At 48.3% G+C, this 22179-nt stretch overlaps 1 protein-coding gene across 1 annotated transcript in view; it reads left to right on the top strand.

Annotated features, from left to right (window-relative positions):
* Positions 1-20392, top strand: part of ZNF638 (zinc finger protein 638) — a 51625-nt gene extending 31233 nt beyond the window's left edge. Inside the window, 9 exon segments of the mRNA XM_035324190.1 lie at positions 1620-1760; positions 2819-2944; positions 6740-6789; positions 10625-12032; positions 12657-12725; positions 15213-16212; positions 18583-18675; positions 19474-19592; positions 20081-20392. Coding sequence (XP_035180081.1) covers positions 1620-1760; positions 2819-2944; positions 6740-6789; positions 10625-12032; positions 12657-12725; positions 15213-16212; positions 18583-18675; positions 19474-19592; positions 20081-20140 — 3066 coding nt within the window. The 3' untranslated portion in view covers positions 20141-20392.
* The last annotated feature ends 1787 nt before the right edge of the window (positions 20393-22179 follow it).

The raw sequence follows: 22179 nt of genomic DNA, 5'->3' as shown, positions 1-22179 counted from the left end.
CAGGCAGAGGCTAATGGAATAACAGCTTTTTTTTTTCCTTGGTACTGTAGGAAAACATTTTCAAAATATTCATGATAGAGAGTGAGTTACTGGGTCTGAATGTGTCTCTGGGCTTAGAGTTGTCCTGGGAACTTCACAGGAGTAACTTTAAGAACAGCAAAGTCAGGAACTAACAGTATATGGTAAAAATCATGTTCCAAAGAGCCCTGCCAATGATAAGTCACTTTTCCAAGAAACCCCCCAAAGGCTTGAATTTTCAAACCCACATGTGTTTGGGGGGTATCTGTGTTCTCCTAACGGTCATTGCTTGGCACTAGCAGGTACATCTGAGCCCTTAATGCCAATACTCCTGTTGCCATATCTTACATCTGCTTCAGATATGCTTGTGCTGGAATATTTCATTTTTTCTCTGAAGTAGTGAATAATGGGAGAGGAACATAGCAAACCTGCCAAGGGTGGGGTGGGAGAGCTCGCTCTTGTTGTGAGGGAGGGCTGGTTCTGTCTCTAAAAGACATGCAGCTCTCAAGTATTTAAAGGTAAGACTTATTCAAGATTTCAGAAGTCTACTAGTACCTCTGGACTTTGTGCCCCAGCAGCATTTCCTTGGAAATGGCACAAAATAATTAGTGCCAGGAGTCCGTGTATCATTCTGCCAGTGCTACGTGGCTGAGGTTAGCTTTCCGTGTGCAGTCAGCCCACTCTTATGTTCTGCACCAGAATCCTTCCTGGTAGGAAGAGACTTCCAGGTCTCCTCTGGCAGCCTGTCCCCATGGTGGTGGTGATCAAGGAACCTTCACTAGCAAGGAAAGCTTTCCAATTAGTGTTGAATATCCTATTACAGCAAAGGCTCTGTTGCAAGAAGCTTCTGAGCCTACCACGTTGTGACTGAAGTGCTGCCCTTGGAGGACATCCATCCTGGGGACGTGCAGGTTAGCGGGGAGGCCTCCCTGCCTCTGTAGCAGGGCTGGAGCTATTCAGCCACTTGCTGTGTGTGTGTTTCGGATGGATACGTAATTAAATCTTTGTAATATCTGACTATCAAAATTTATTCAAATTGTAGTCCAACTGAAATCACAGGTTCTTAATCTGCGCAGGGGTTCCGTATGGCTGTTTGAAAATCGACGAACTCGAGAAATTAGATTTGACCAAGGATCTTTTCGTCATTATAAACTGTTCAAATAAATCAAACTCTGACTTACAAACCGTAATCATACACTCTTTCAGGTGGCTTTCTGTGCCTTGACTGGTTTGAGATCTGACCAGATAACGTGCTTTTCAAAATACCAAATCTGATTTGAACTTCAGCAGGATTTTGTAGTGTTCCTTAAAGGGACTTGTATTAGCTTGTTTAAAAAATTACACGATAATTTACAATAAACACTCAACATTTTAAAGTTTGTTATTCTTTATTGAGAGTTATATCAAATTATTTTCACGTGCTGCATAGAAAACTGGAAAATCTGGTGTGAATCTGAAAATTTGAACATTGGATGCATGCGAATGCTCTCCTTGGGGAGATCTGAGTGATCTGGAAGCTTCCTGTGGCGCTTTCCTAACCTAGTTCCGTAGATGCTAATAAAGAATGCTGGAAAGTTAAAGAAGCCATCGCTTTTCTTTAGGTAAATACCGAAACAGTACATCATCAGTTCGTGCATCTTGGAAACTTACCCGATGATGGCTACAGAGAATTTGAAGTAGTTTGTGTGGGACTTCGATTCGGAAAAGTTGATCATTATGTTGTGCTGAAGAATAAAAACAAGGTAAAGTATTTTTCCCTAGTGCTCAGTACCACGTTAAAATGAAAAATGAAGCTTTTAACCTCCCAGTACCGCCAGCGTTCTGCTAACGAGAGACCAGAGCTCCTGAAATGAATGTGGGCTTTCTTCCCCACTCGCCCTGTACAAGAAAATAGCTTATCTTACGTGCTGGGGGCTGCAGGGAAGGAAACAAACAAACAAAACAAACTTGAGGCTGTTATCTAGCCTCAACAATACAAAAACAGCTTAAGGTCTGAAAGTAAAGCTTCCCAAAGGGCTGGAAAATTTAGTAACCTTTGGCATCAGAGAGGTGCAAGCGGTGGAGGGCGGAACAAATTCCCATGTAGTAGGGAAAAAAAACTAGTTTGGGAAAATGTCAGAATTGCTCTATTTTTTATTCATTAAGTACTTTATGATCTGATTTTCAGTGGACAGAGACCTTTGCAATTTTTACAGAAACATGAGGGATAATTTATATAGGTTTGCTTTAAAAAAAATCTTTAAAACAACTTGAATTGAAGCTGGAAGACTCACATCACGTTGTATTTGATAGCTTAAAGGTAAAGAAGTGAGATTTCTGGTACAGTGTATAAACGTTTGTGTTTAGCTCATTCTTACCATTTTCTTGACAGTTATAACATTACTTTTGATTTTTTTATGGCCATGCACTTCCCCTCGCAGCTTATGGGAAGATGCTCATCAGTTACAGCAGAGTCAAAGCTGAACGTGTCTGGGAACCAGAAGGCTGGACGCATGGGTGGGAAAGCTCCAGGCTATCCCTGTTCTGTGACACGGTTCTTTACTTGCTTCTACAGATAATTCCAACGCAAGATTTCTTCCTTCAGCCTCGCAGAAAGAAGAGTCCACTGTTCTCCATATCCAGAGCACCGTTTCATCAAAAATGCTGCTTTTAGCAAATTTAAAATGAGGCTGTTGAAGCCCTCAGAAACTGAATATCCCAGGCTGTGCCTACTGATTTGTTAAACTTGTTCTGTAGTACAGAAATAAGACAGAAGGAACAGTTATTTGTGTTTAGCTGATGGTTTTTGTTTTGTTTTCAGGCAATTCTACAGCTGGAGAGTCCCAAGGCAGCTAGATCAATGTACTGCTTCCTGAAACAATATCCCTACAAGATGGGTGAGCATACGTTGAGCTGTATGTTGTCACCTAATGGAGAGTATGCTGAAGTAAGATTTCTTCTTTTTCAACAGTACACTATTTTCGTGCAGTAGTAGAGCCTTTCCGTAAGGGCGGTCAGTGGGGATAACGCCAGCATTTCCTTCAGTATTTGCTGTTGTGGATGAGAGTGGGAACTGTAACCGTGGGGTGCTGAATGAAGCAGGCTGAACCCTGGAATGTGTCGTACGTGTGAAAAAGTATGTGTTGCTGTATGGTTTTCTTAGAAATCTTTCTCTGTTTTACAAACGTTATGCAATCTCTTTCAACCGATGAAAGAATTCCAAATGAAAGGTGAAGAGAAAAGGAAGAAAGGAGAAAAGTAGCTGCTTAGTGCTGGTTAGAAAAGAATTTCTGACTGGAATGATTAGAGAAGCTCCATCAGAGTTTGATTCGTCTTTTAACAGTTCATCTACGTCAGTCCTTTTTTGATTCCAGACTCAGTTGCTGTGTCAGCGTTGATCTGTGGGCCTACAGCTGCTGCTGTTTCATTGCCTGCAGATGGAATTACTGGCAGCGTTGAACAGCTCCCTGCTAACTTCTGGTGATTCGCTGAAAGAACAGTGAACTGCCGCAGCTGAACACCAGAGGGAAGCTTAGTGTCTATTGCACTGGGTAAAGAGCTCTGAGCAGGAAATCTGAACTATCTTTCCAGTGGCATGCTCTTCATCTCTCTGCCACATCTTCCACATGATGTTTACCGTAGGGGGATGTAGGTTGGCTTTTGTTCTGCTGAATTTCAGGTAGGATTGCTCTTTGTAGCTTACAGGTAACTGCAAAAGCACGGCCCAGCTCTGCAGTTCAGCATGATCTGTTTTCTGTCGAGGTATAGGCCGAAAGCTGTACGGTTATCTTCAGCTGAATTCTGTGCTTGTGAGATAGATACAGCTCTTACGAGGGGTTATCCATGTGAATTCCATCCTTGGAGCTCGTTCCCCGTGTGTTCCTGTTCATTTTCAGTGACGTGACTTTGAGATACTGCTCAAACGAGGATTTGCTGGAGGGGCAGGGCATGCCTTCACTGGTGGTCACCACCAGGCAGAGCTTTAACCTCAGGTGGCAAATCAGAAGGGCATCAGTCTGTTACTTCAACCCAGGGAAGTCAAACATGTAAAAATCGCTCAGATGCATGCTTCGGGCTGTGCTGACCGAGCTGTCAGTATTCTCGCCAATCATCACGGTGACTTTTTTGTGTATTCTTAGTGTAATTTTTTGAGAACAGGTTGGGTACTGATCACTGACACGCATTATAGTTTGTTCTCTATTGCATTGGCAATTCCGTGTGCTTTCCTGCAAAGCACCCTTACAGAGGTTGTGGGGTAGCTGTAGGGTGTTTGGGATTCCCGTTTTAAAATACGATGTGAGGCAGTAGGTTTTGGGGTGCGTTTTTGGTAGGGCTCTCTTGCAGCTGTTGAGTTGCATCGCTGATGGTTTAGGCCACAGGGTGCACAACCACATGTGACTGGGCACACGGATGTTTTGGAGCGGATTTCCAAGGAAATCAGCAGATGCTGTGCGTGTGTAGAGTCCCGTCCGTGTCAGATCAGTTACCTGATTCCTGCTCTGTAAGAGTGACTCTTCGAAGTGTCCGTAGGGAGTCTGTGGTCAGCTTGGCTTCCCAGCTCTTCATCCGTACCTTCTGGGGGCATTCACCTGAGATTCAGTACAAGAAGGGTGAAAATGCCTTTTAATTCCATAACTGATTCAGAGAACAGGTTTACATTTTGCTGTGAACACTCCATCTCTACCGCACGAGCCTTTGGTTGTGGTACTGTCGGCGTGGTGCAGGAACCTGCATCAGATGTCCCCGAGAGGTTTTTCTTTCTCCTCCCCGCTGCAGGACGCTGATTCTTGCTGTGTGGCATACAGCATGTTGTCTTCTGTGCCACTGTATTCTGTGTTTCTTTTTAAGTAGTGAACTCGAGGTCTTTTTAAAGAACATAAAGCTGTGTTAGATCATCGGATGCATTTAAGTGTAATATCCTTTATTAGACTATTTATATCCTTTATTAGACTAGCTGGGTAGCAGAAGGAAATAACGAAGTCTTCAGGCTTACAAGCTCTTTCCCAAGTCTAACAAAGTGTAAGTAATAAGCTCCCTCAGCACTGAATAATGCAAAATATCATAATTAAACACTTCTGCTAAGGAACGCCTGGCAAGGATGCATAGGGGGAACACTGAGCCCAATCCGCTCGGTGTAGCCCTTCCTGCATCTTGTGTTGTAGCGGCAGAATAACGTGCCTTTGTTGCTGAGAATGTCTCAGCAGAGCAGAGGTCGATGCCAACAAAGAGTGGCATTCAGCACTGTTGGTGAAGTAATATTTCTCTCCAGCTGTGCGCTCCGGGGTGATTCGGGGTGCTCGCCTGACCTGGGGACGCTGGGGACGTTGGCCAGCCAGCCAGCAGGGACTGATGCCAGCGGCACAGTGGTGGAAGTAATGGAAGTGCTGCTTAATCAGCTAGAGTTTTTGATAATGTCTGAGTTTTAATATCGCTGAAATAACAAAAATAAGCCTGTGGGGAAACTCTTGTAACAGTGAGCGTGCTTCTGGAATACAGAATCACCCGCCGTCGCTACAGGTGGTGTAACTGCTCTTTGCAGTAAGGCTGTCCCACCTTTTCACACATCAATAGAAATCTGGACGCTGGAGGTGCACTTCCCAGCTTTGTTTCCCTCTCCATCTGAGAGGGGGAGAAAAATGCCTGTGCTGGTCCCCCTTATGAAAGGGAAAACTGCATTTTTCCTTCTGTTGTGCACTGTGCTTTGTCAGTGACCTCGGTGGTGGTGCAGAATCTGGATGCTGTGGCTACGCACCAGAGGAGCATTGAGCTTGGAGCCCCGTTTAACCTAAGCTATTTTCCCTGCTTTCTCTCAGAAGGCTCTCTGAAGGAAAAACAAAGCTATTTTTAATCAATTATAACACAGATGGCGCTTGGACGCTTCCTATACCTGGAATATGTGTTCTTAGGGAAAAGTAAAGGCTTCAGGAAAAAATATGTGTATAAATAGAAGAGTAACATGAACCGTATGTGCACTGAATTAATCTGAAGTTCTCGTATTAGAACTCTTCAAATGAGTTTGTAGAATGCCTTCAGAAAAGAAATTTCAACACAGTTTTAAAAGTTTTTGACTTGCTTGGAGCTGTGCTGTGAACTGTGACAGCCACAAAGCTTGGATAGATGGTTCTTTTTTTCTTTTTTTTTCTTTATTTCAGAAGGTGTTACTTCATTAAAATAATTCCATATATCAGCAAATGGAAAGGCTTGGGCATATTTAAGCAATCATACTACTTCAGCACGTTTTAAGGAATAGAATCTGGCCTTGGATCTTCTGCAGATACTTGCTTAACTCGAAATGCGATTCGTCTTTGAAGAGCTGCGGTGCTGTTTTCAGTGCAGTACGTAGCTGTCAAGCTAGCTGCAGTTTACCTGAGCTCTGCAGCTGTTGGCATCCTCCTCAGTACAGGGAAAAGATGTTTAACATCCTCTCTCCCCAAAATACACCGCGGGCCAAAAGCAAAACCCATCTTTGGGGATGAGGCGAGTGAAACCACGGGTGCTGTGCCACGAGTTGTCTAGCAGCCTTCTGGCAAAACCTCTTACCCAGCCAAGCGCTCTTAGTTGTTGTCTCAGGAAGAACACATTCTGTGTGAGCAATTCTAGAGTAGTTTACTGACTTGTGACCTTTCAGGTAATACACGCAGGAAATCTGGGTTCGTGGTGTTACCGATTAGCTGTCCTATGCAAACGCTGTGCTGTTGCTTCTGGAAGTGGTGGGTACTGAACCCTGATTTCTACCTTTCAGGCTGAAGCTATAAAAAAAGACGTGAGGAAAGAGGAACCAAGCAAAGGAAGGTATGCCTCTCAGCTGTCTAAGATGTTTTACATGTTCTGTTTATGGAATGCCTATCCAACATTAAGCAGATGCTGAGCCATCCCTAACCAAGCATGATGGCAAGACGTGCTGCCAGATGCATCGGCTGTCACCTGCTGTTACTTCTTTTGCCCCTTTGTGTGTTGTGTGTGTGCAGGACGTGTGGCGTATTGCTGTACAGCTGTAATGTTTGTGTTCACCTTGAAATCCGGGCCTTTAAAAGAACATGGAGGAACGGGGTGGAATCCTGTTTTCTGTGTAGTTCGTTGAGATGTTGTTGTTTTAATAATCACGGCCAGGATTTTACCACAGGTCCTGGGAAGTATGTTGGGATATACGTGTTGGTAAGACACTTTTTGTTGTATTTAACCAGGAAGTGTTATCCTTTATTTCGTCTCACAGTGCTTTCCTCTGTCGGAGCACCTGGCTCTATTGTTTCTGTTTCCAAATGCTAAAAATAAACTTGAACTTCCTTGTTTAACTCATTAACATTCACTTCATGCTGTGATACAGGTCCCTAAATTGATTTTAAAAATGTTTAGGTGCTATATTAACATCAGAACCTAGAAATGGGAAATGGTGGTTTTGGTATGTTCCATAAAAAAAAATCCTTTACAGACATTGCTTGTGGTAAAATTTCTACTTGTGGAGTAACTATTTGTTGGTTTTTGTCTTGGTTATGTTTTGGGAGCACTTTTGTAAGTGGATAGATCATCGTAAGGGTTCTTGTTAACAAAATGATTTAAAACACCTTCTGTCACTCAAATTCCTATTTCTGGATAAGATTTGTCATTTTAAAAAGGAAGCTACCTGATACTTGTCCTTAAATTTGAATTTCAAGTAATGACATGATATATCCTGTTACGGACTGTGACTATATTTCCAAAAAAACCTGTTTCTTTCAAAACCAGACACCCCTAATCTCAGGAAACTTCTCCTCACACCCCGCTCAGGTTGGAGAGCGTTAGTTTGTGCGCTGGCTCTGACCCGCGCGCGTGTAGACACGCAGGGAACCTTTTTGACTGCAGACTGGTGGGCTGTAGCTAGCAGAGGTAATTCAGCCAAAACAATTCTTGGGCGCATCCCGGCCCCTGCAGAGCATCCTGCCGAGGCTGGTGAGCAGGGGGCAGAGCTGACGTCTTCCCTGCAGGTAAGGGTGTGCGCATCCTCCTTGGCCGAGGCAGCTCTCCTTGGCAGCCTCCGTGACCTGACCAGTTGCTTCTTTGAGTTACATTCCATAAGAGGCAGAAAAGAGCTTAAATATGACAATATATGGGAAGGCCTCGTCACGTTTTTCTGGGGAGGGAGGGAGCAGCAGAACTGATGCAGCAGGAGGCAACGCCTCCTCACCTGCCTTGGAGGGTGTGATGTTGAAAAAACTTGGAGCTTTTTGAAGCTGGGTTCTTGCCCAAACAGAGCAGGTTATTCATCAGACCTTGTGGCGACTGACCTGCTTTTAGGAACGTTGAGGCGGTTTTGTTCATTTGTTTCCTCAGCTAACAATAGCTGCAACTTTTCTTCAGCGGGTTAAGGATCAAGGTCTGTCCTCCTGCTCCTCTTTAAGCGTAGAAAGCAGTTTGTGTCTGTTGCAACACAGCCCCTGCTCTCTGCGCAGGCTCTTCCAGAACCTCTCCAGGTCTTTCCCTGGCTGAGTGGGGCAGCGATGGCTGCGTGTGGCCGCTGCTGCAGGGACGTGCTGGGCAGGGACTTCGGTTCACCCTGTGCTGGCTTCTGTACAGGACATCCATCTCGAGGGTGCGTGGGCTTCTCGCCCAGTGCCTGACAGATCTTTTAAGCATCTTCAGGCACCTTGATGCTTCCTCATACTCGCTCATCTTTATCTCTGCACATTGCCACCCTCGTAGAGTTCTCCTTCCATTGCTGCAGAGTCTGCTTTGACCCCATCAGGACGTGATGTGGAGGCCGCCAGGGATTTGTTCAAGGCACAGCGGGGCTTGAGGCATAAAGTCTGAGAATCCAGCGACTGGCACCTCATTGAATTGTGCAGAGGATAACACACGTGTGCTGCTTGCTGTAAGCCGTGTAGTCAGCACGTGGTCTTAGCGTTCACTGACATTTTCCCATTCCTTGCAGAAGTGTACAAAGAGAGGCGAAGCAGGGCACAGCTTAGTGAAGTGCTAGAGCTTGTCTTTAATTAAGCTTTCCATGTACCAGTGACACAGCCGGGCTCTGAGATGTCCAGGTAACGTTTTGCTACACAGCCACACGGGACCCAAAGCCCAGAGGTCTGCAGGACGCTCAGGTAGTGGGGGAAATGAACTGAAGCGTTCTTTGCTTTGGAACAAACGCTATCAGGGTTTAACTGATGTCAAAATCTCTTTCATGCTGTGACTGAAGAACCTGAAGTTGCAGCCTAAAAAGCAGTTCAGCCCGGACTGCTCAAACATTCACCCTGCTGGGCTCAGCCCGCGGGGCCGGGTGCAGGATGCGTGCCCTCCTCTTGTGCTGAGATGCCTGGTGAGTGTCACGGCATGTTCCAGCTACGCCAGGTTTCACTTGGCTCTGTGAAAGAGCTTTGGAGCAGAATTCACATCCCTTCTTCTTTTCCTCGCGCGTTTTGGAGCAGCAGAGGATGGTGCCCTCAGGGCTAGAGGAAACCCTCGCGATTCCTGGAGGTTTCATTGTCCTTCCACGGCACAGACTGTAACAGTTTGCCTGTTCATTGCTCTGACTCCACGTGTTGTGTGCTCCTCTTGCTAGCCCTTCACCTGCCCACCGCCAGATTAGCATTCCATTAGCACCAGGCCCCGTTCTATCTGTCCTTCCATTTTCTTGATGAGACTGTTCTGAGCGTAACCAAAACGGCAAGCTTTCCTTACCTTTCATGTCTTTCTGAGGATCAATACAAACACACGCCCTTTATCCGTGTGCCTAGGTTCTGAGAAACCATGGCACAGCCTGCTCCGTTGTGTGTAACCACCGAGCGGGTGTTTGGTGCTTCTGTGTTTGCTTCAGCACCCATCAGGACGGGCAGCACGGGTGCTTCGACACCCTTCCATCCTTAGAGGCGGTGGTCCGAGGACGCTCGTTTTCTTGAGCCTTGTGGGAGAAGGGGCGCAGGCATCTCTGGTTCTGAAGTCTCCCGAGATCATCTTTGGAGGATTCTTTCTTTCAGAGAAACGCGTTCGGGTGTAGCTGGCGTTCTCTGAAGGCGCTGTGCTCTGCGTGTCATCCTGGGCTTTGTGATTCTGGAGCTGACAGTGGGGTTATGGAGCAAAAACAGGGCCCGGCCAAAAGGAGCCTCCCGCACGCCTCGTTCCTCACCGCTGTGTGAGGTCAGCGGAGCTGAAATACGAAGTAAGGCCTCCCTCCCCAAACGAGAACAGGCTCAGCTCTTAGCAGTGGAGGAGTTCTCCAGGTCAGTGGCTGCAGAGTCATCAGACACAAAACTTCTGTCTGCAGGTGTAACAGAGCTGGTAACACACGGGGGGGTGAGGCTTTGCTGCATGTGCTTTCACAGCCTGCCTGTTATCAGGGGATCTAAATTTTAGGAGCCCACATCAGCAGCGAGGTCACAGGGCACAGCAGTACCGAGAGCTACCGTGAGAGGTCTGACAAGTAATGTAATTCAGAGCCCAAGAGTCTTGCAGTACTGAGGTGGATTAAGCAGAAGCATAAAACTAATCAGCCGTTCGCCTCAGTATTTTTAACCGTTTTAACACTGATAGGCCAGATTTCCAAATGCTAAGCACTAATGCATCAGGAAATCACCCACCATTGGCGTCAAGAGGTTACTGGTAACTGTAGAATTCTCAACATAGTTTGATTTCTTCTGTTTTTTTTAAATGCATTTAGCTCTGGCTTGAAAAAATATCCAGAGGGATCAGGAGTGGTGCAAACAGCAGCTGCTAATCCTCCAGTAGAGCCTAGTGTGGCAAAGAAAGAACCCATTTCCATCTCTAATGTCAAAGACGAGATGTCAGCAGTACAGATAGAGCCCTCTGAGTCCCACCTTGAACGAGCGATAAGGGAGTCTGCTCCAAGGCTGGCAGAAGCGCCCGTGGAGAAGGAGGAAGTTGGACTTGGTGTCGCATCCATCGACCCGGCTGGCACTGAACTGCTTGGAGCAAAGGCGGGAGAGCTGCCGCCTCCTTCCAGCCTGGAGAAGGAAGAGGCAGTTACAGATAATGCTAAACTGGAGTTGGGCAAGCCTGCTGTTCTGCCTGCAGCGGAGCAGGAAACAAAAGCGAGAGCTGAAGAGTTGTCTGCTCCTGCCGCTGAGCCGCCAGAAGAATCGTCCGACGTGGGGAAGGTGGAAGATGTGCCATCCGGCTCTGCTCTCAAGCTGCCAGGAGGGAGAAAGGCAGGGGCTGTCCCTGAAGCCGTGCCCCCTGATGTGGGGACAGCGTCAGCGGAGATGGTCTCGTCTGTCGTCACACAAACGAACACAAAGTCGGATGCTCTTGAAAAAAATCGTCCTTCTGATGCTGTGAATACCGAGTGTGACAAGCCTGCGACTCAGATAGCGGAGAAGAAAGCCGCGCTTCAAACCGGGCTGGCCGTGGAGAGGAAAGTGGATGTAGCCACCGAGAGGAAGCCAGAGGAGTCTGTGCTCAAAGCTGGAACAGCCGCGGAGGAGAGCCCTGAAAAGCTCTGGGGCAAGACTGGGGCAGAGCCAGAGAAGAAACTTGAAAAATCTGTGACCAAGGTTGGGGCGCCTGTGGAAAAGGCTGAAAAAAATGTGAGTGAAAAGAATGAGGGGAGTTTCAGCAAAGCACCTCAAAATAAGGGAACAGGACCAGCAAAAGTTGATGAAACCTGCAAAGCGCTTCCAGCGAACTCCTCTTTATCTGCCAAAGAATCTTCCTCTGTTGGTAAAACGATTCTAAAAGCGGTGGTGTCTCTTCCTGACGTATCCAAGCCAAGGGTTCCAGCGTGGAGAAACGAGCCTTCCCCGTGTAAAGGAGAGGAGCAGAAAGCTGCCTCGAAACCCGAGCCCCGAGGACAAGTGGTAGCGGAGAAGAAAATTGCACTGAGAGAAGCGGGTCCTCCGAGAGCTGGAAGCAGCCGAGCGAGCCTGGGAGACGGCAGCGGCAAGCCGAAAGTGAGCAGAAGTTCTGTGGTTGATGGCAAGGGAGGCACTGGGAGGAATTCATCTCCGCAAGAGAAGGACTCGCGAGTGGAATCTAGGGCTAGTTCAAAACAGTCTCAAGAGGGAGAGAGTAGAGCATCCAGCACGAAGAAAGACAACAGCAGCAATAAGGTGAGGAGGGCAGGAAGGCCGGTTCAGTGTGCCTGATCGGTAACTAGCTCCGTGCTTCTCTCAGATGTTGAGTATGGGACAAGGAGAGTATGTTCCCCTTCCCCTTCCCGTAAATCACTCAGCTGGTCTGGGCCAACAGACGAGTTGGAATAGCAAGATGGTGGGCAACCAGTTGCTTTTAGCCGCACTGCGTGTAATGCAAGGACGTAACTGGTTTGAAAATGCTGCTCGGATAAAATTGCAGGAAGGTATATTTTTGAAGCGAGTCTTTATTGAGTGTTATAACTTTATGGTCTTGGATTAGTTCTGAATGGGAATCGATAAGCTTTCTGTCCTTTGGTGAGCTGATCTTTGCTTTGTCAAGTCCTGCACAGACCCTGGTTGCTGGAAGGAGGTTCCTAAGCAAGGTGCTGCCTGTGACTTGTTGCTAGAGACTGTATGCCTGGACTCTACCGCCGACGGCTGGCGTAGCTCTGTACTTGCCAAGCATGTGATCAGAAGCAGCAATCTGGACAATTAAAAAAAAAAAATAAGGGAAAAGCTTGTGTTTTTTTTTTTATTTTTTTCTTGCGGACAGGTTAGATGCCTTAACTGATCTCTTGGCAACTTTTGTCTGACTTGCAGGCTTCTGCTGGCAGCGGTACTGCTAGACCTTCAAAAAGTGGCAGTAGCAGCAGTGCGAAACAAAAGGAGGTAAGGATCTAACTGTAACTGCGCTGAAAATATGGATTGTCTTGAGAATGTGTGTGCGGAGAATCTTCAGCGTTCTCCCTAGGGGATTCTGGGTATTACTGGTGGTTCGCCAACAGGCGTGGAGCTGAGGAGTCATCTGGGAGAGGAGCTTACTTCAGGAAGTGGGTGTTAAAAGGAGGTGGTTCTTAGCCTTGGATAACACCTGTCTGGGGGAGAAAGAACTAATTAACTGCATCCGCAGCGAGCCACGTAACACCTTTATCCATCATTGCACTAGTGAGAAGAGGAAGGCAAGTTGAGGTCCTCTAGCTCTTGATAAATGACTTTATATAACAGCAGGTAGTCAGAATTTCCCCGTCCACGATGTTTCTTGCACGCGAAGGTGTTTTCCACGGGTTGTTCAGCAGGTTACTGCGTGTTTTTGTTGACTTGTTGGTTTGAAAAAGAGCTTTGAAGCTATAGGCACAACTACCAGAGAGTCTCTCTCTGTGATAGCTCGATCTTTAGGAAAGAAAAACAGACAGAAGGTAGTAAAAACGCGTGCTGATGAGGTCGTGGAAGTAGCGTTACAAAGATCTCCCGGGTCAGTAGTGGGTTGCTGTGGAAAAAGGCCTCCTGACCTGGAGCTGACAACCCGGATGCTTTTATTAATCCACGCAAACGCCTCGCCTGACCAGAATGGTTTGCTTGTGAGGTTGGCGTTACCCGATGGTAGGAGATAACACTTTCTTGTATGATGCTCCAGACACGTTCTTTAATCCCCAAGAGCAAATTCTTCAGCATTTGAAAAGGTTTTGGAATGTCTTTTACTACTTACGGCTTTATTCTTCGCTGCTGTACAGCTGCTAAGAACCAATGTCTTCGTCCTTCTTTTCACACCAGTAACATTTGATTTAAGTTGAAACACAACCACATCTTCTTGCATTTTCTTCACTGTGCCCACTTTGCATTAAATATTCCTAAACTTTCTGGATCAGGATGCAGGTGGAGACACACGCTGTTCCTAGTGTTAGTTAGCTTTAAAAATACGGGTGGGCGAGGAATGTAGCCTTTTCATTCCAGATTTCTTACCTGCTGGGGGTCTGTTTCTAGTATTTCTTAGCCGTGCAGCCTTACTCATTGACGTAGGAAAGCTCATCTTGCTTTGGCCTTAAAATTCTGCATTAACAACTCTCTGTCACTCCTCTTGTGTTGGACACCAACCAGTATTTGACAGTAGGGTAGAAAGTTTGACAAAAAAATCAATCAGAATCATTCGTTGAAGAAATAGAATTAATAATACGGGACTATGGATGTATGGATATTTGGATGTGTTACCGTCTGGAATTAATTTACTTTAATTGCCTTCAAGTACACATTTTATACATCTTATCCACCATAAAAAGCAGAGCCATCTTGTAGTGAAGGAAGTGTAACGCTCTATTCCAAAACATTACTCTGTCTACTGGAATGGCCTAAAAGTAATCTGGGATAATTCAGTCTTTCATTAAATTCAGCGTTTGTCCATTCATCCTCCTCCAGATGTTGGCTGCGAATGGCATTAAATCACTGCTAATTCTTTCCAGTAGTCCCAGAATAAACTGCACGAGCCATGATGGAAGACAGCGCGGTCAAACCGCAGGGTAGTAGGAGTTTTTGGTACGTGACGTGTTGCGGGAGGATGCTGTGCCTCCAAGTGAGGAGGAATGGGCTCAGTCTCCGTCATTGTACCACGAGAAGGTGGTAGTGTGTTCGTCAGGAGGCTGGAGCCCTCCTGCCCCTTCCAGAGCACGGTGGGCACAGGAGGAGCAGCAAGTCTGCCAGGGAGTCTGGGGGCTAGGCAGACCTCAGCGGGAAGGACAAAAGGGTCTTGTGCGTGTTACCCATAGAGGAACAGGGGGAGGTTCCAGTCCTGGGAACCCTCTCGTAGGCTGGGGCATAGCTGTCGGGGAACCTCTCTGGAGCTGAGATCCTGGAGTGAAACCCAAGGGGTGAGATAAAGCAGTAAGGAGGCATCGGGACAAAGACGACTTTGCCGGACCATCTACTGCAGTGTCCTCTGTTGGAGCAGTGCTAACAGCAGTGCTTAGGGAAGAGACTGGGATCAGACACAAGAAAATAGGGTCCTTGAAGGATGCTCGGGAGCTATCCGGATTTTCAGTAGACTTCCAGCAGGTGAATGCAAAAATGTGCCCAAGCATTCAGGGCATTGGCCCCGTTCTTTTAACAGACATAAATACTGGCTACTCATCCAGCTGTGTGTTCGAAAGGTCCTTCAGGTTGCTGAGTTAACGTCCGCTTAATGCAAACGGTGACATAAAGAAACTGTTCCGTGTGAGGTGGAAGGCCTGAGCATTTGTTTCTACCTTAGTCGGGTTGAGTTTTCTTTCCCTTCGTCCAGCTTCTGCGTGTAGCTTTTTTTCACGAGGCACCCCGTGGCTGGAGGTAAGCGTGTGGTACGTTAAGCTGAACGTTAAACTGTTCTGTTCACGTTTTTACGCTCCCTAGGAAGAAGAGCTGTTTCCGTTCAACCTGGATGAATTTGTTACTGTGGATGAGGTAGTGGAGGAGAGCGAGTCTCCCGTTAAAACACGGCGAAATCCACCGAGGGGGAAGAGGAAAGACGGTGCTAAAAATAACTCTTCCTCTGAACCGAGTTCCAAGAGGAGAAAAGGGAAAAGCTCCGGAGCACGCATCGCCGAAAGCGAGCTGTCTTTTGTCACTTTGGATGAAATCGGCGAGGAGGAGGACGTGACCACACAGCTGGTGGGAGATGCTAACCTGGAAGCACTCAGCGACCCGCAGGGCCTGGTGGTGGTGGATGAAGTGATTGAGGAGGAAGAACTGATGGCAGAAGCGGTGAAGGATCCGCAGTCGCTCGTGACTTTGGATGAGATATCTGAACAGGAGGACCTCGGCTCCCATAAGGACGTCCCCGGGTCAGTTTTTGAGGAGCAGGATTTGAAAACCGAACCCTTGGTAACTGTAGATGAAATCGGTGAAGTAGAGGAGCTGCCGCTGAATGAGCCAACGGATCTGAATATCGAGGATGTGCTGAAGCAGAAGGAGGACGATAAAGGGACTGCTGAGGATTCTGGAGACTTTGTTACCTCTCAGGTGCCCGACGATCCCAGCGCTTTAGTGACAGTGGATGAAATACAAGAAGACAATGAAGACAACCCGCTGGTGACGTTGGATGAAGTTAATGAAGACGAAGATGATTTTCTGGCTGATTTCAATCGCCTAAAAGAGGAACTAAACTTTGTTACAGTAGATGAAGTTGGAGAGGAGGATGAGGAAGAAGAAAATGCTTTCCTAGGGAAAAATCTGAACGAAGATGAAGACGACGAAGATATTGTTGCTGTTGCAGGACCAGAAGAAGAAATTGCTGCCATTGCAGGACCAGAAGAGGAGGATATTGTTGCTGTTGCAGGACCAGAAGAAATGGAAATTCTAGGAGATGTAAGTCCTGGAGACGAAGATATTATTGCAATCTCAAAGTCAACAGGTAAGGAACCCTCTGTAGCTTCCACAGGGGAAATAGACAATCAGATGCTTGTAACCATTGCACAGGGAAGGGACAAAGGCATCCTTGGAGCAAACAGAGGAAACTGGAAAAAACCCAAATCTTCCACAAAGTCAATAATTGAGTTACTAGGAAGGAAACGGAGAGTGGTAGTGAAGAGCAGTGTGAAGGTAGGGTATTACGTCAATGCAGTTTAGGATGTAGCCTTTCCTCTTGATGAAAAATTAAGCAGCGTATTCTTTTGAGATGTTCATTTGGTGTTTTTATGGCTAAAACTGGGGAAATGGTTTCTCTCCCAGCCTCTAATGCAAAGCTTGGTAAACTACCAAACACTAAAGGTTATTTGTAATCTTTGGTTACAGAACCAAACTTAATGAAAACGGGAGAGTCAAATGAAATACACAAATAGGCAAAGAAGGAAGAGCTTCCAAGCTGGATCTGGAGGGAAAAACGTAGAAGCATGCAGTGGCATGGAATAAGGAAGGGGTTAAGAAATGCCCGACAGAACCAATAGGGAGAGCTAGATAAAACCTGCACACGAGAAAACTTTTGGCCAGAGTGTGGGTGGAAGGCTCTGTGACACAGCCCACAAGTACCGAGATGCTCTGTCTCTGCTGATGTAGCTGAATGCTGCCAACAGCGCCTTTTGTTCTGCTGCTCTGGAAAAGCTTTTTGTCCATCTCGCTCTTACTGCATAGCGGTGCAGATCTGGAGGAGTTGCAGAAGCAAGAGCTGTCGTGCTTAAAGCAGTATTTGAAACTTAGGTTGCTGTCAGCGGTAGGAAATCGGTTAGTTGAGTGCGTGCGCACCAGTACCTCCCGAAATGCTGTATCACGTTGTAATGCTGTTCGTTATAGAGTGCAAGCTTCCACAGGATTAACAACAAAAATATCTTCGATGTTCTATAAGCAAGTAAATTGTAAAAAGACCTCTTAAAATACCCCAGCGCTTGAGTTGCTTTCTGATCTAGGTGGCAGTGACATTATGAAAACACTTGAGACAAAAATAAGTGATTTTAGTTCTACTCCGTGCAGTAACAACCTCAGGCCAAGCAGGTGGACGTAGGAAAGTTCTTCCTGAGTTCGAGAAGCTGAGCAAGGAAGCTGGGAAGGAGAGGTTAAAGCAGTGTTACTGCCAGGCTTGAAATCTGACTCCAGCAGCAAAATAGGAGAGGGGTTCTCAGCTGCTGCAAGGCGAGCAGGGAAGGTGAGGACGGTCAGACTGCAGCTTGTGAAGAGCCACGGCAGGTCTGAGTCGGGCTTGATGCCGTGGGGTGCAGTGCTGAAAACTCCTGGGCAGGAGCTGATGCTGCCGGCGCGTTCCTGCAGCAGCCTCCTGGTTTGTGTTAGTACGGCCAAGGGCTTCATGGCGTTCACCTCGCTTAAGGCGTGCTGGCGTTGAGGTTATTTGAACACGGAACTGGAAAGAAAGCTAATTGTTGATGTGGTTCTTTGCCAGAGGAACTGTTCCGATAGCCTGAAACCCAAACAACTTGGGAACCTGCAGAAGAGACTCCTTGGCTCCAGACTAAAATGTTAATTCAGATAGTGCCTTGGAGCTGGTTCGTCTGGTGACCAAGTCTTGGCTGGGGCTGGCTCTAACAGAGCCGTGTTCTGCAGTGCCACGAAGCTGGCAGCTTAGTGAGTGCCCTCAGGAAGCCAGGTAGCTCCTCCTGAGTTACGCTCTAGTTCTGGTGAGCCAAAGTCACCGGAGAGAGTTAATTTTACTGCGAGCTTTTGTTTTTTTCAACTCCTTTTCGTTTTTTTCTCTGATTTCATCAATTTAGTTACCTTCACGGGGAGGCGGAATTTGGTAATAAATCCTGTTGGGCAGAGATGGCAGCAGGAGGCTGGGGTAGTTCGCAGGTGAACGCTTTGAAGGTGAGGTTAGTTCCTTGCTGGAACAGCTTGCTGAATGCCGTGGCCGCGCCGCTGGTGGCATTTTTTTAAACAACCATTTGTTTAGTTACGTTGAAGTTGAAATACTGTCGCTGGACCTTGAGGTAGTTTAATTCAAGGGAGTCTGGTAGCTTGCCTTGTAAAGACAATCACACAGCGTTAGGAGCTGCTGAGAGCTCTGGAGCAGCGCAGCTGAGAGCAGCGCTACGGCTGCACAGCGCAAGGCTTTTGGCCTCACCAGCACACCCGTCGGTAAGGGGGAGCCTTGTCCTCGGGGCTGGGGCCAGGAGCTCCTGAGAATTGCTCTGTGCAAAGCCCAAACCCAACAGTGTAGAAAGCAGCAAGGGCCGTACAGATGCCGTGTGTTTCAAGCAGTACCGAACCGTTTAAGCTAGGCGCAGGATGCTTTAACCCAGTGGCTGTCTTGGTTTTAATGCGCGTTTCTGGCCTCCAGTAGATCAGCTGGCATCAGGACGGAAAGAACCAGAGCCGAAGCAGAAGAAGGTGGCTTCGTTGGATGCGCCAAAGGCGCAGAGTGCTCCAAAAGGTAAAAACCAAACCAGCCCAAATGCCCCATCCTGTTTGCGTCGGAAAACGCCTTTCTGGTTTGTTGCAAACGCCCCGTTTGTTTCATGGCCACCTGGAGCGTGAAACTCGCGGCCCAGAGCCTCTCTTTATCCCTACAAATGCGTGTTTAACACGTTTCTGCTGTTGGTTCCATAGCAGCAGCAAAGTTAAAAGTTCATTTTGACTCAGATTTACAAGTAGAGGCTAATTTACTTCTAATTAGCACACTGAATTGTGCGGGGATTAGGGCAGTAAGGAGACGTTCCAAGTTCTGCTTTCTCTCATTTACATACACTGAGGGAACTGCTTACACGATTATAAAAAAGCGTGTGTGTACACCAAGATTTTCACCTGAAACACTTCTTAGACACAACCATTGAGAGAATTCGAACTGCAAAAGAAGTGGCTAGGAAAATCTGGCTCGTTGCCGGGTGGCTTGTGCAATGTTTTTGCAACAGCAAATGTTCGCGGGCTGTAGGCCAGAGGTTAAGCTTGGCGAAGGGGTTATATCTGCGATGCTCTATGCAGGGCTAGAAGGCGTCGGGGTGGTTGCACATCCCCAGGTCAGTCGTGCTGTCGACAGGCAAGAACAGGGACGTGCCCTGCTGCTTCCTGGAGGTGGGGCCAGGACCAGCTCAGATCAGAAGCATCGGTTTCTGAATGCTGCAAAAACGTACCCCACGTCCCTCCATCACAGCAAGTTCCGGGATCTGGCCAAAGGAATCCGAGCTGTATTTTTTTTAGCCGTGTTTTGTTAACGCCGTGTGCTCTCTGTCAGATTTAGATTACCTCGTTCCGAAGGCTGGCTTTTTCTGTCAGATCTGCTCTTTGTTCTACGCGGATGAAACCTCTGTGAAAAATCACTGCAAGACACCGCTCCATCAGCAAAACATGGAGGTAACCCTGAAGCTTCTCCAAACGCCCAGGGCTGGGTTAAAAAAATAGGGTTTTAGAACCGTGTGCTTCAGTGAGCGCTAACCACCTCCTGGCTGGCAGCTGGAGCTCGTGGTAATGCTTCAGGGGGTTTTAATTTTAACTCGGACACAAATATAACTCAGTTAACAAATACATTAATGTGTTACAAGTTAACAAATGCACATTATCTGTGTGTATGTAGGTGCTCGAGTGTGCACCAAGAGCAGAGTAGTGGGGGAGGGTATTTGTCAGCGGAGGCGTTTCTGAGCCGGGCGTAACGAATCCACGCAGCCCGCGGTGAGCTCCGCATTGCTGTTTTCTGTCTGATGGGCAGAGTCAGGTACCCAGCACCTTGTGAAGCCCGGTGTTTTGCTGCCTGCCCCGAGGTCCGCACTGTACTTAGAGCGTGCTCTTGTAGCCTGAGGAATAACAGAGAAGCGTCTTTTCACTGCCTGTCCTTCTTCCTACAGAAATTCATGGCCAAGCAGAAGGACGAGGGTAACGGTGGGGAGGTACGGAGTCCAAGGTGATCAGAGGAAAGAAGAGTTGTTGCAGCAAATTAAACTTAGGGTCCAGTCAATTTTGTGTATTTTGCTATGATTTAATTTGTAATTTTGTTTCAGAAGCAAGCGTTCATGTTGTATAAATTTGAGCTCGGTATAGACGGACTAAAAGATGTACGGTGGCTTTGATTTGAATATCAAATCATCTGACTCGCAAGAGATTCCTTTTACAAGTGTTGACATGAAATAAATGTTCTTATTGTATAGTTAACACCGGGGGATGGTGTTCAGCGTGGTTTATTGTGATCCAGAGGGCCAGCAAAACACAGCAGGGTGGGGAATTCACTCCGCAGATCTCTCTGGTGCCTCCTGGCAGATGACATTTCACATTCTTTGTGTGCTCCAGTCCTTCACCTGCCTGCCCCAAGTCAGCGACCGTCGTGGTAACGGTTTCAGTGCTAACAATCAAGAGGGGCTCGATCGTGCTGGGCTTTCTCTGTCCACCTTTTTCCTGCGGCCTCTGAAGTCTCGTGGTGCAGCAGGACTCCAAGACCGAAACCACCAGGAGGAGCCAAGCCTGTACCAGCGCTGCAGGAACGGGTGGCTGCCGCAGTCAGCCGGGGAGGTCACCGGCCCTTGCTCTGTCCCTGGTGAATGAGTTCCTTGTCTGTGGCGGGCTGTTCTTTTTCCCCTGCTTCTTCCAGCCTGGGGGCAGAAGCATGCGGAGCGCTCCGCAGCACGGCTGAACTTCATAACCTGGCCTTGGATGTTGTTCTCTGATCGCTCCGGGTCTCTGACTCAGCGTTACCTGGGCTTTGCAGGACCCTGCTGCTTCAGGGTCAGCACGTGCAGCAAGAGGTGTGAGCAGGTACTTGCATCTCCTGCGCAGAGGCCCTTGAATGGTTCCGAGCACCCCCTGAAGCCAGCAGCCGGGGGACAAAGCTCTGCTCTCCACGCTCCGAGCCGAGGACCCGTTGGTTGGGATTTTTTTTGCTTGGGTCCCTTGGTGAAGAAATCTGCCTGAAGGTGAACCGTGAGACTGCTGCGTCCCGGCAAGGGCAGAGCCCCCTGAAAAGATGAGAGCCTAAAAAACGCACAGGAGGGAGTTAGACAGTGAAATCCCTGGTGGGCCAGGGAGTGTGATTCAGGGTCAGAAAAGCCCACACGTCTGCCCCCTCCTTTTCTCTCTCCCTTCGCTGCTGGCAGGGGCTGTGCTTGCTCCAAGCAGCCGAGACAATTCCAAATTCCTGCCTGAAATAACGGGACCCGACCTGGCATTCAGGGAGGAGAGCCTGTAACGAGCAGCTTGGTAACGTGGCCGGCGCCGGCAGAGCCGTGCTGCTCGGTGGCTGCAGTGTGGGGTGGGGGCTGTCCCCTTCGGCCCCCTCCCTGCAGCCCTGTTGCATTTGTGCTCCGGCTTCTCTGTGCCACGCCGATGCCCCGAGCTGTGCTGTGAGTCCCTGAGGCCGTGCTCGGCTGGGGGGGGAACGGGCAACCCCCCCCCGCCGCCCTGATACCTGCTGTTGTGTGCTGCCTGCCTGCTCCTGGTTCCGGGGCCGCAGCCTCCTGGTGGTTTTAGGTGAAATCCATGGGCTTTTAGCAAAGTTTCCTTTGCGCTTTCCGGATATTTAGCGTGTCCCGCCCGTGGCTCCCAGCCCCGCAGTGGGAGCCCCACGTTGTCACTGGGGGCACTCGCAAAAGGGGCAAGGACCGAGTGGGGGCTTGGGGGGCTCCTGGGGGGGCGCAGGGGCAAAGCAGGACCCCCAGGGAGCAAAGGGGACAAAGGAGCCCCCCCCCCCCCCGGGGGGAAGGGGGCAAACCCGGGGGTGAGGGGGGCAAAACCCCTTTCCGGGGTCAAGGCACAAAAAGGGCTTCTTGGGGGCACGGGACTGGGGCAGCCCCTGCCGGGGCCGGGTGGGGGCATTGCGGGGGGGCCCTCCCCGAGCTTCCTGCTGGGCATCCCGGCCCCGAACAGCCCGGCCGGGAGCCGTGGGCGCCCCCGCACGGGGAAACCGAGGCGGCCCCGGGCTCTCCCTTCGCCTTTAAGGGGTAGAGGCGGGGGGGGG

Source organism: Oxyura jamaicensis, chromosome 4, assembly GCF_011077185.1.
Source record: "Oxyura jamaicensis isolate SHBP4307 breed ruddy duck chromosome 4, BPBGC_Ojam_1.0, whole genome shotgun sequence".
NCBI classification, from domain to species: domain Eukaryota; kingdom Metazoa; phylum Chordata; class Aves; order Anseriformes; family Anatidae; genus Oxyura; species Oxyura jamaicensis.
This window is presented reverse-complemented; position numbering and strand designations above follow the sequence as displayed.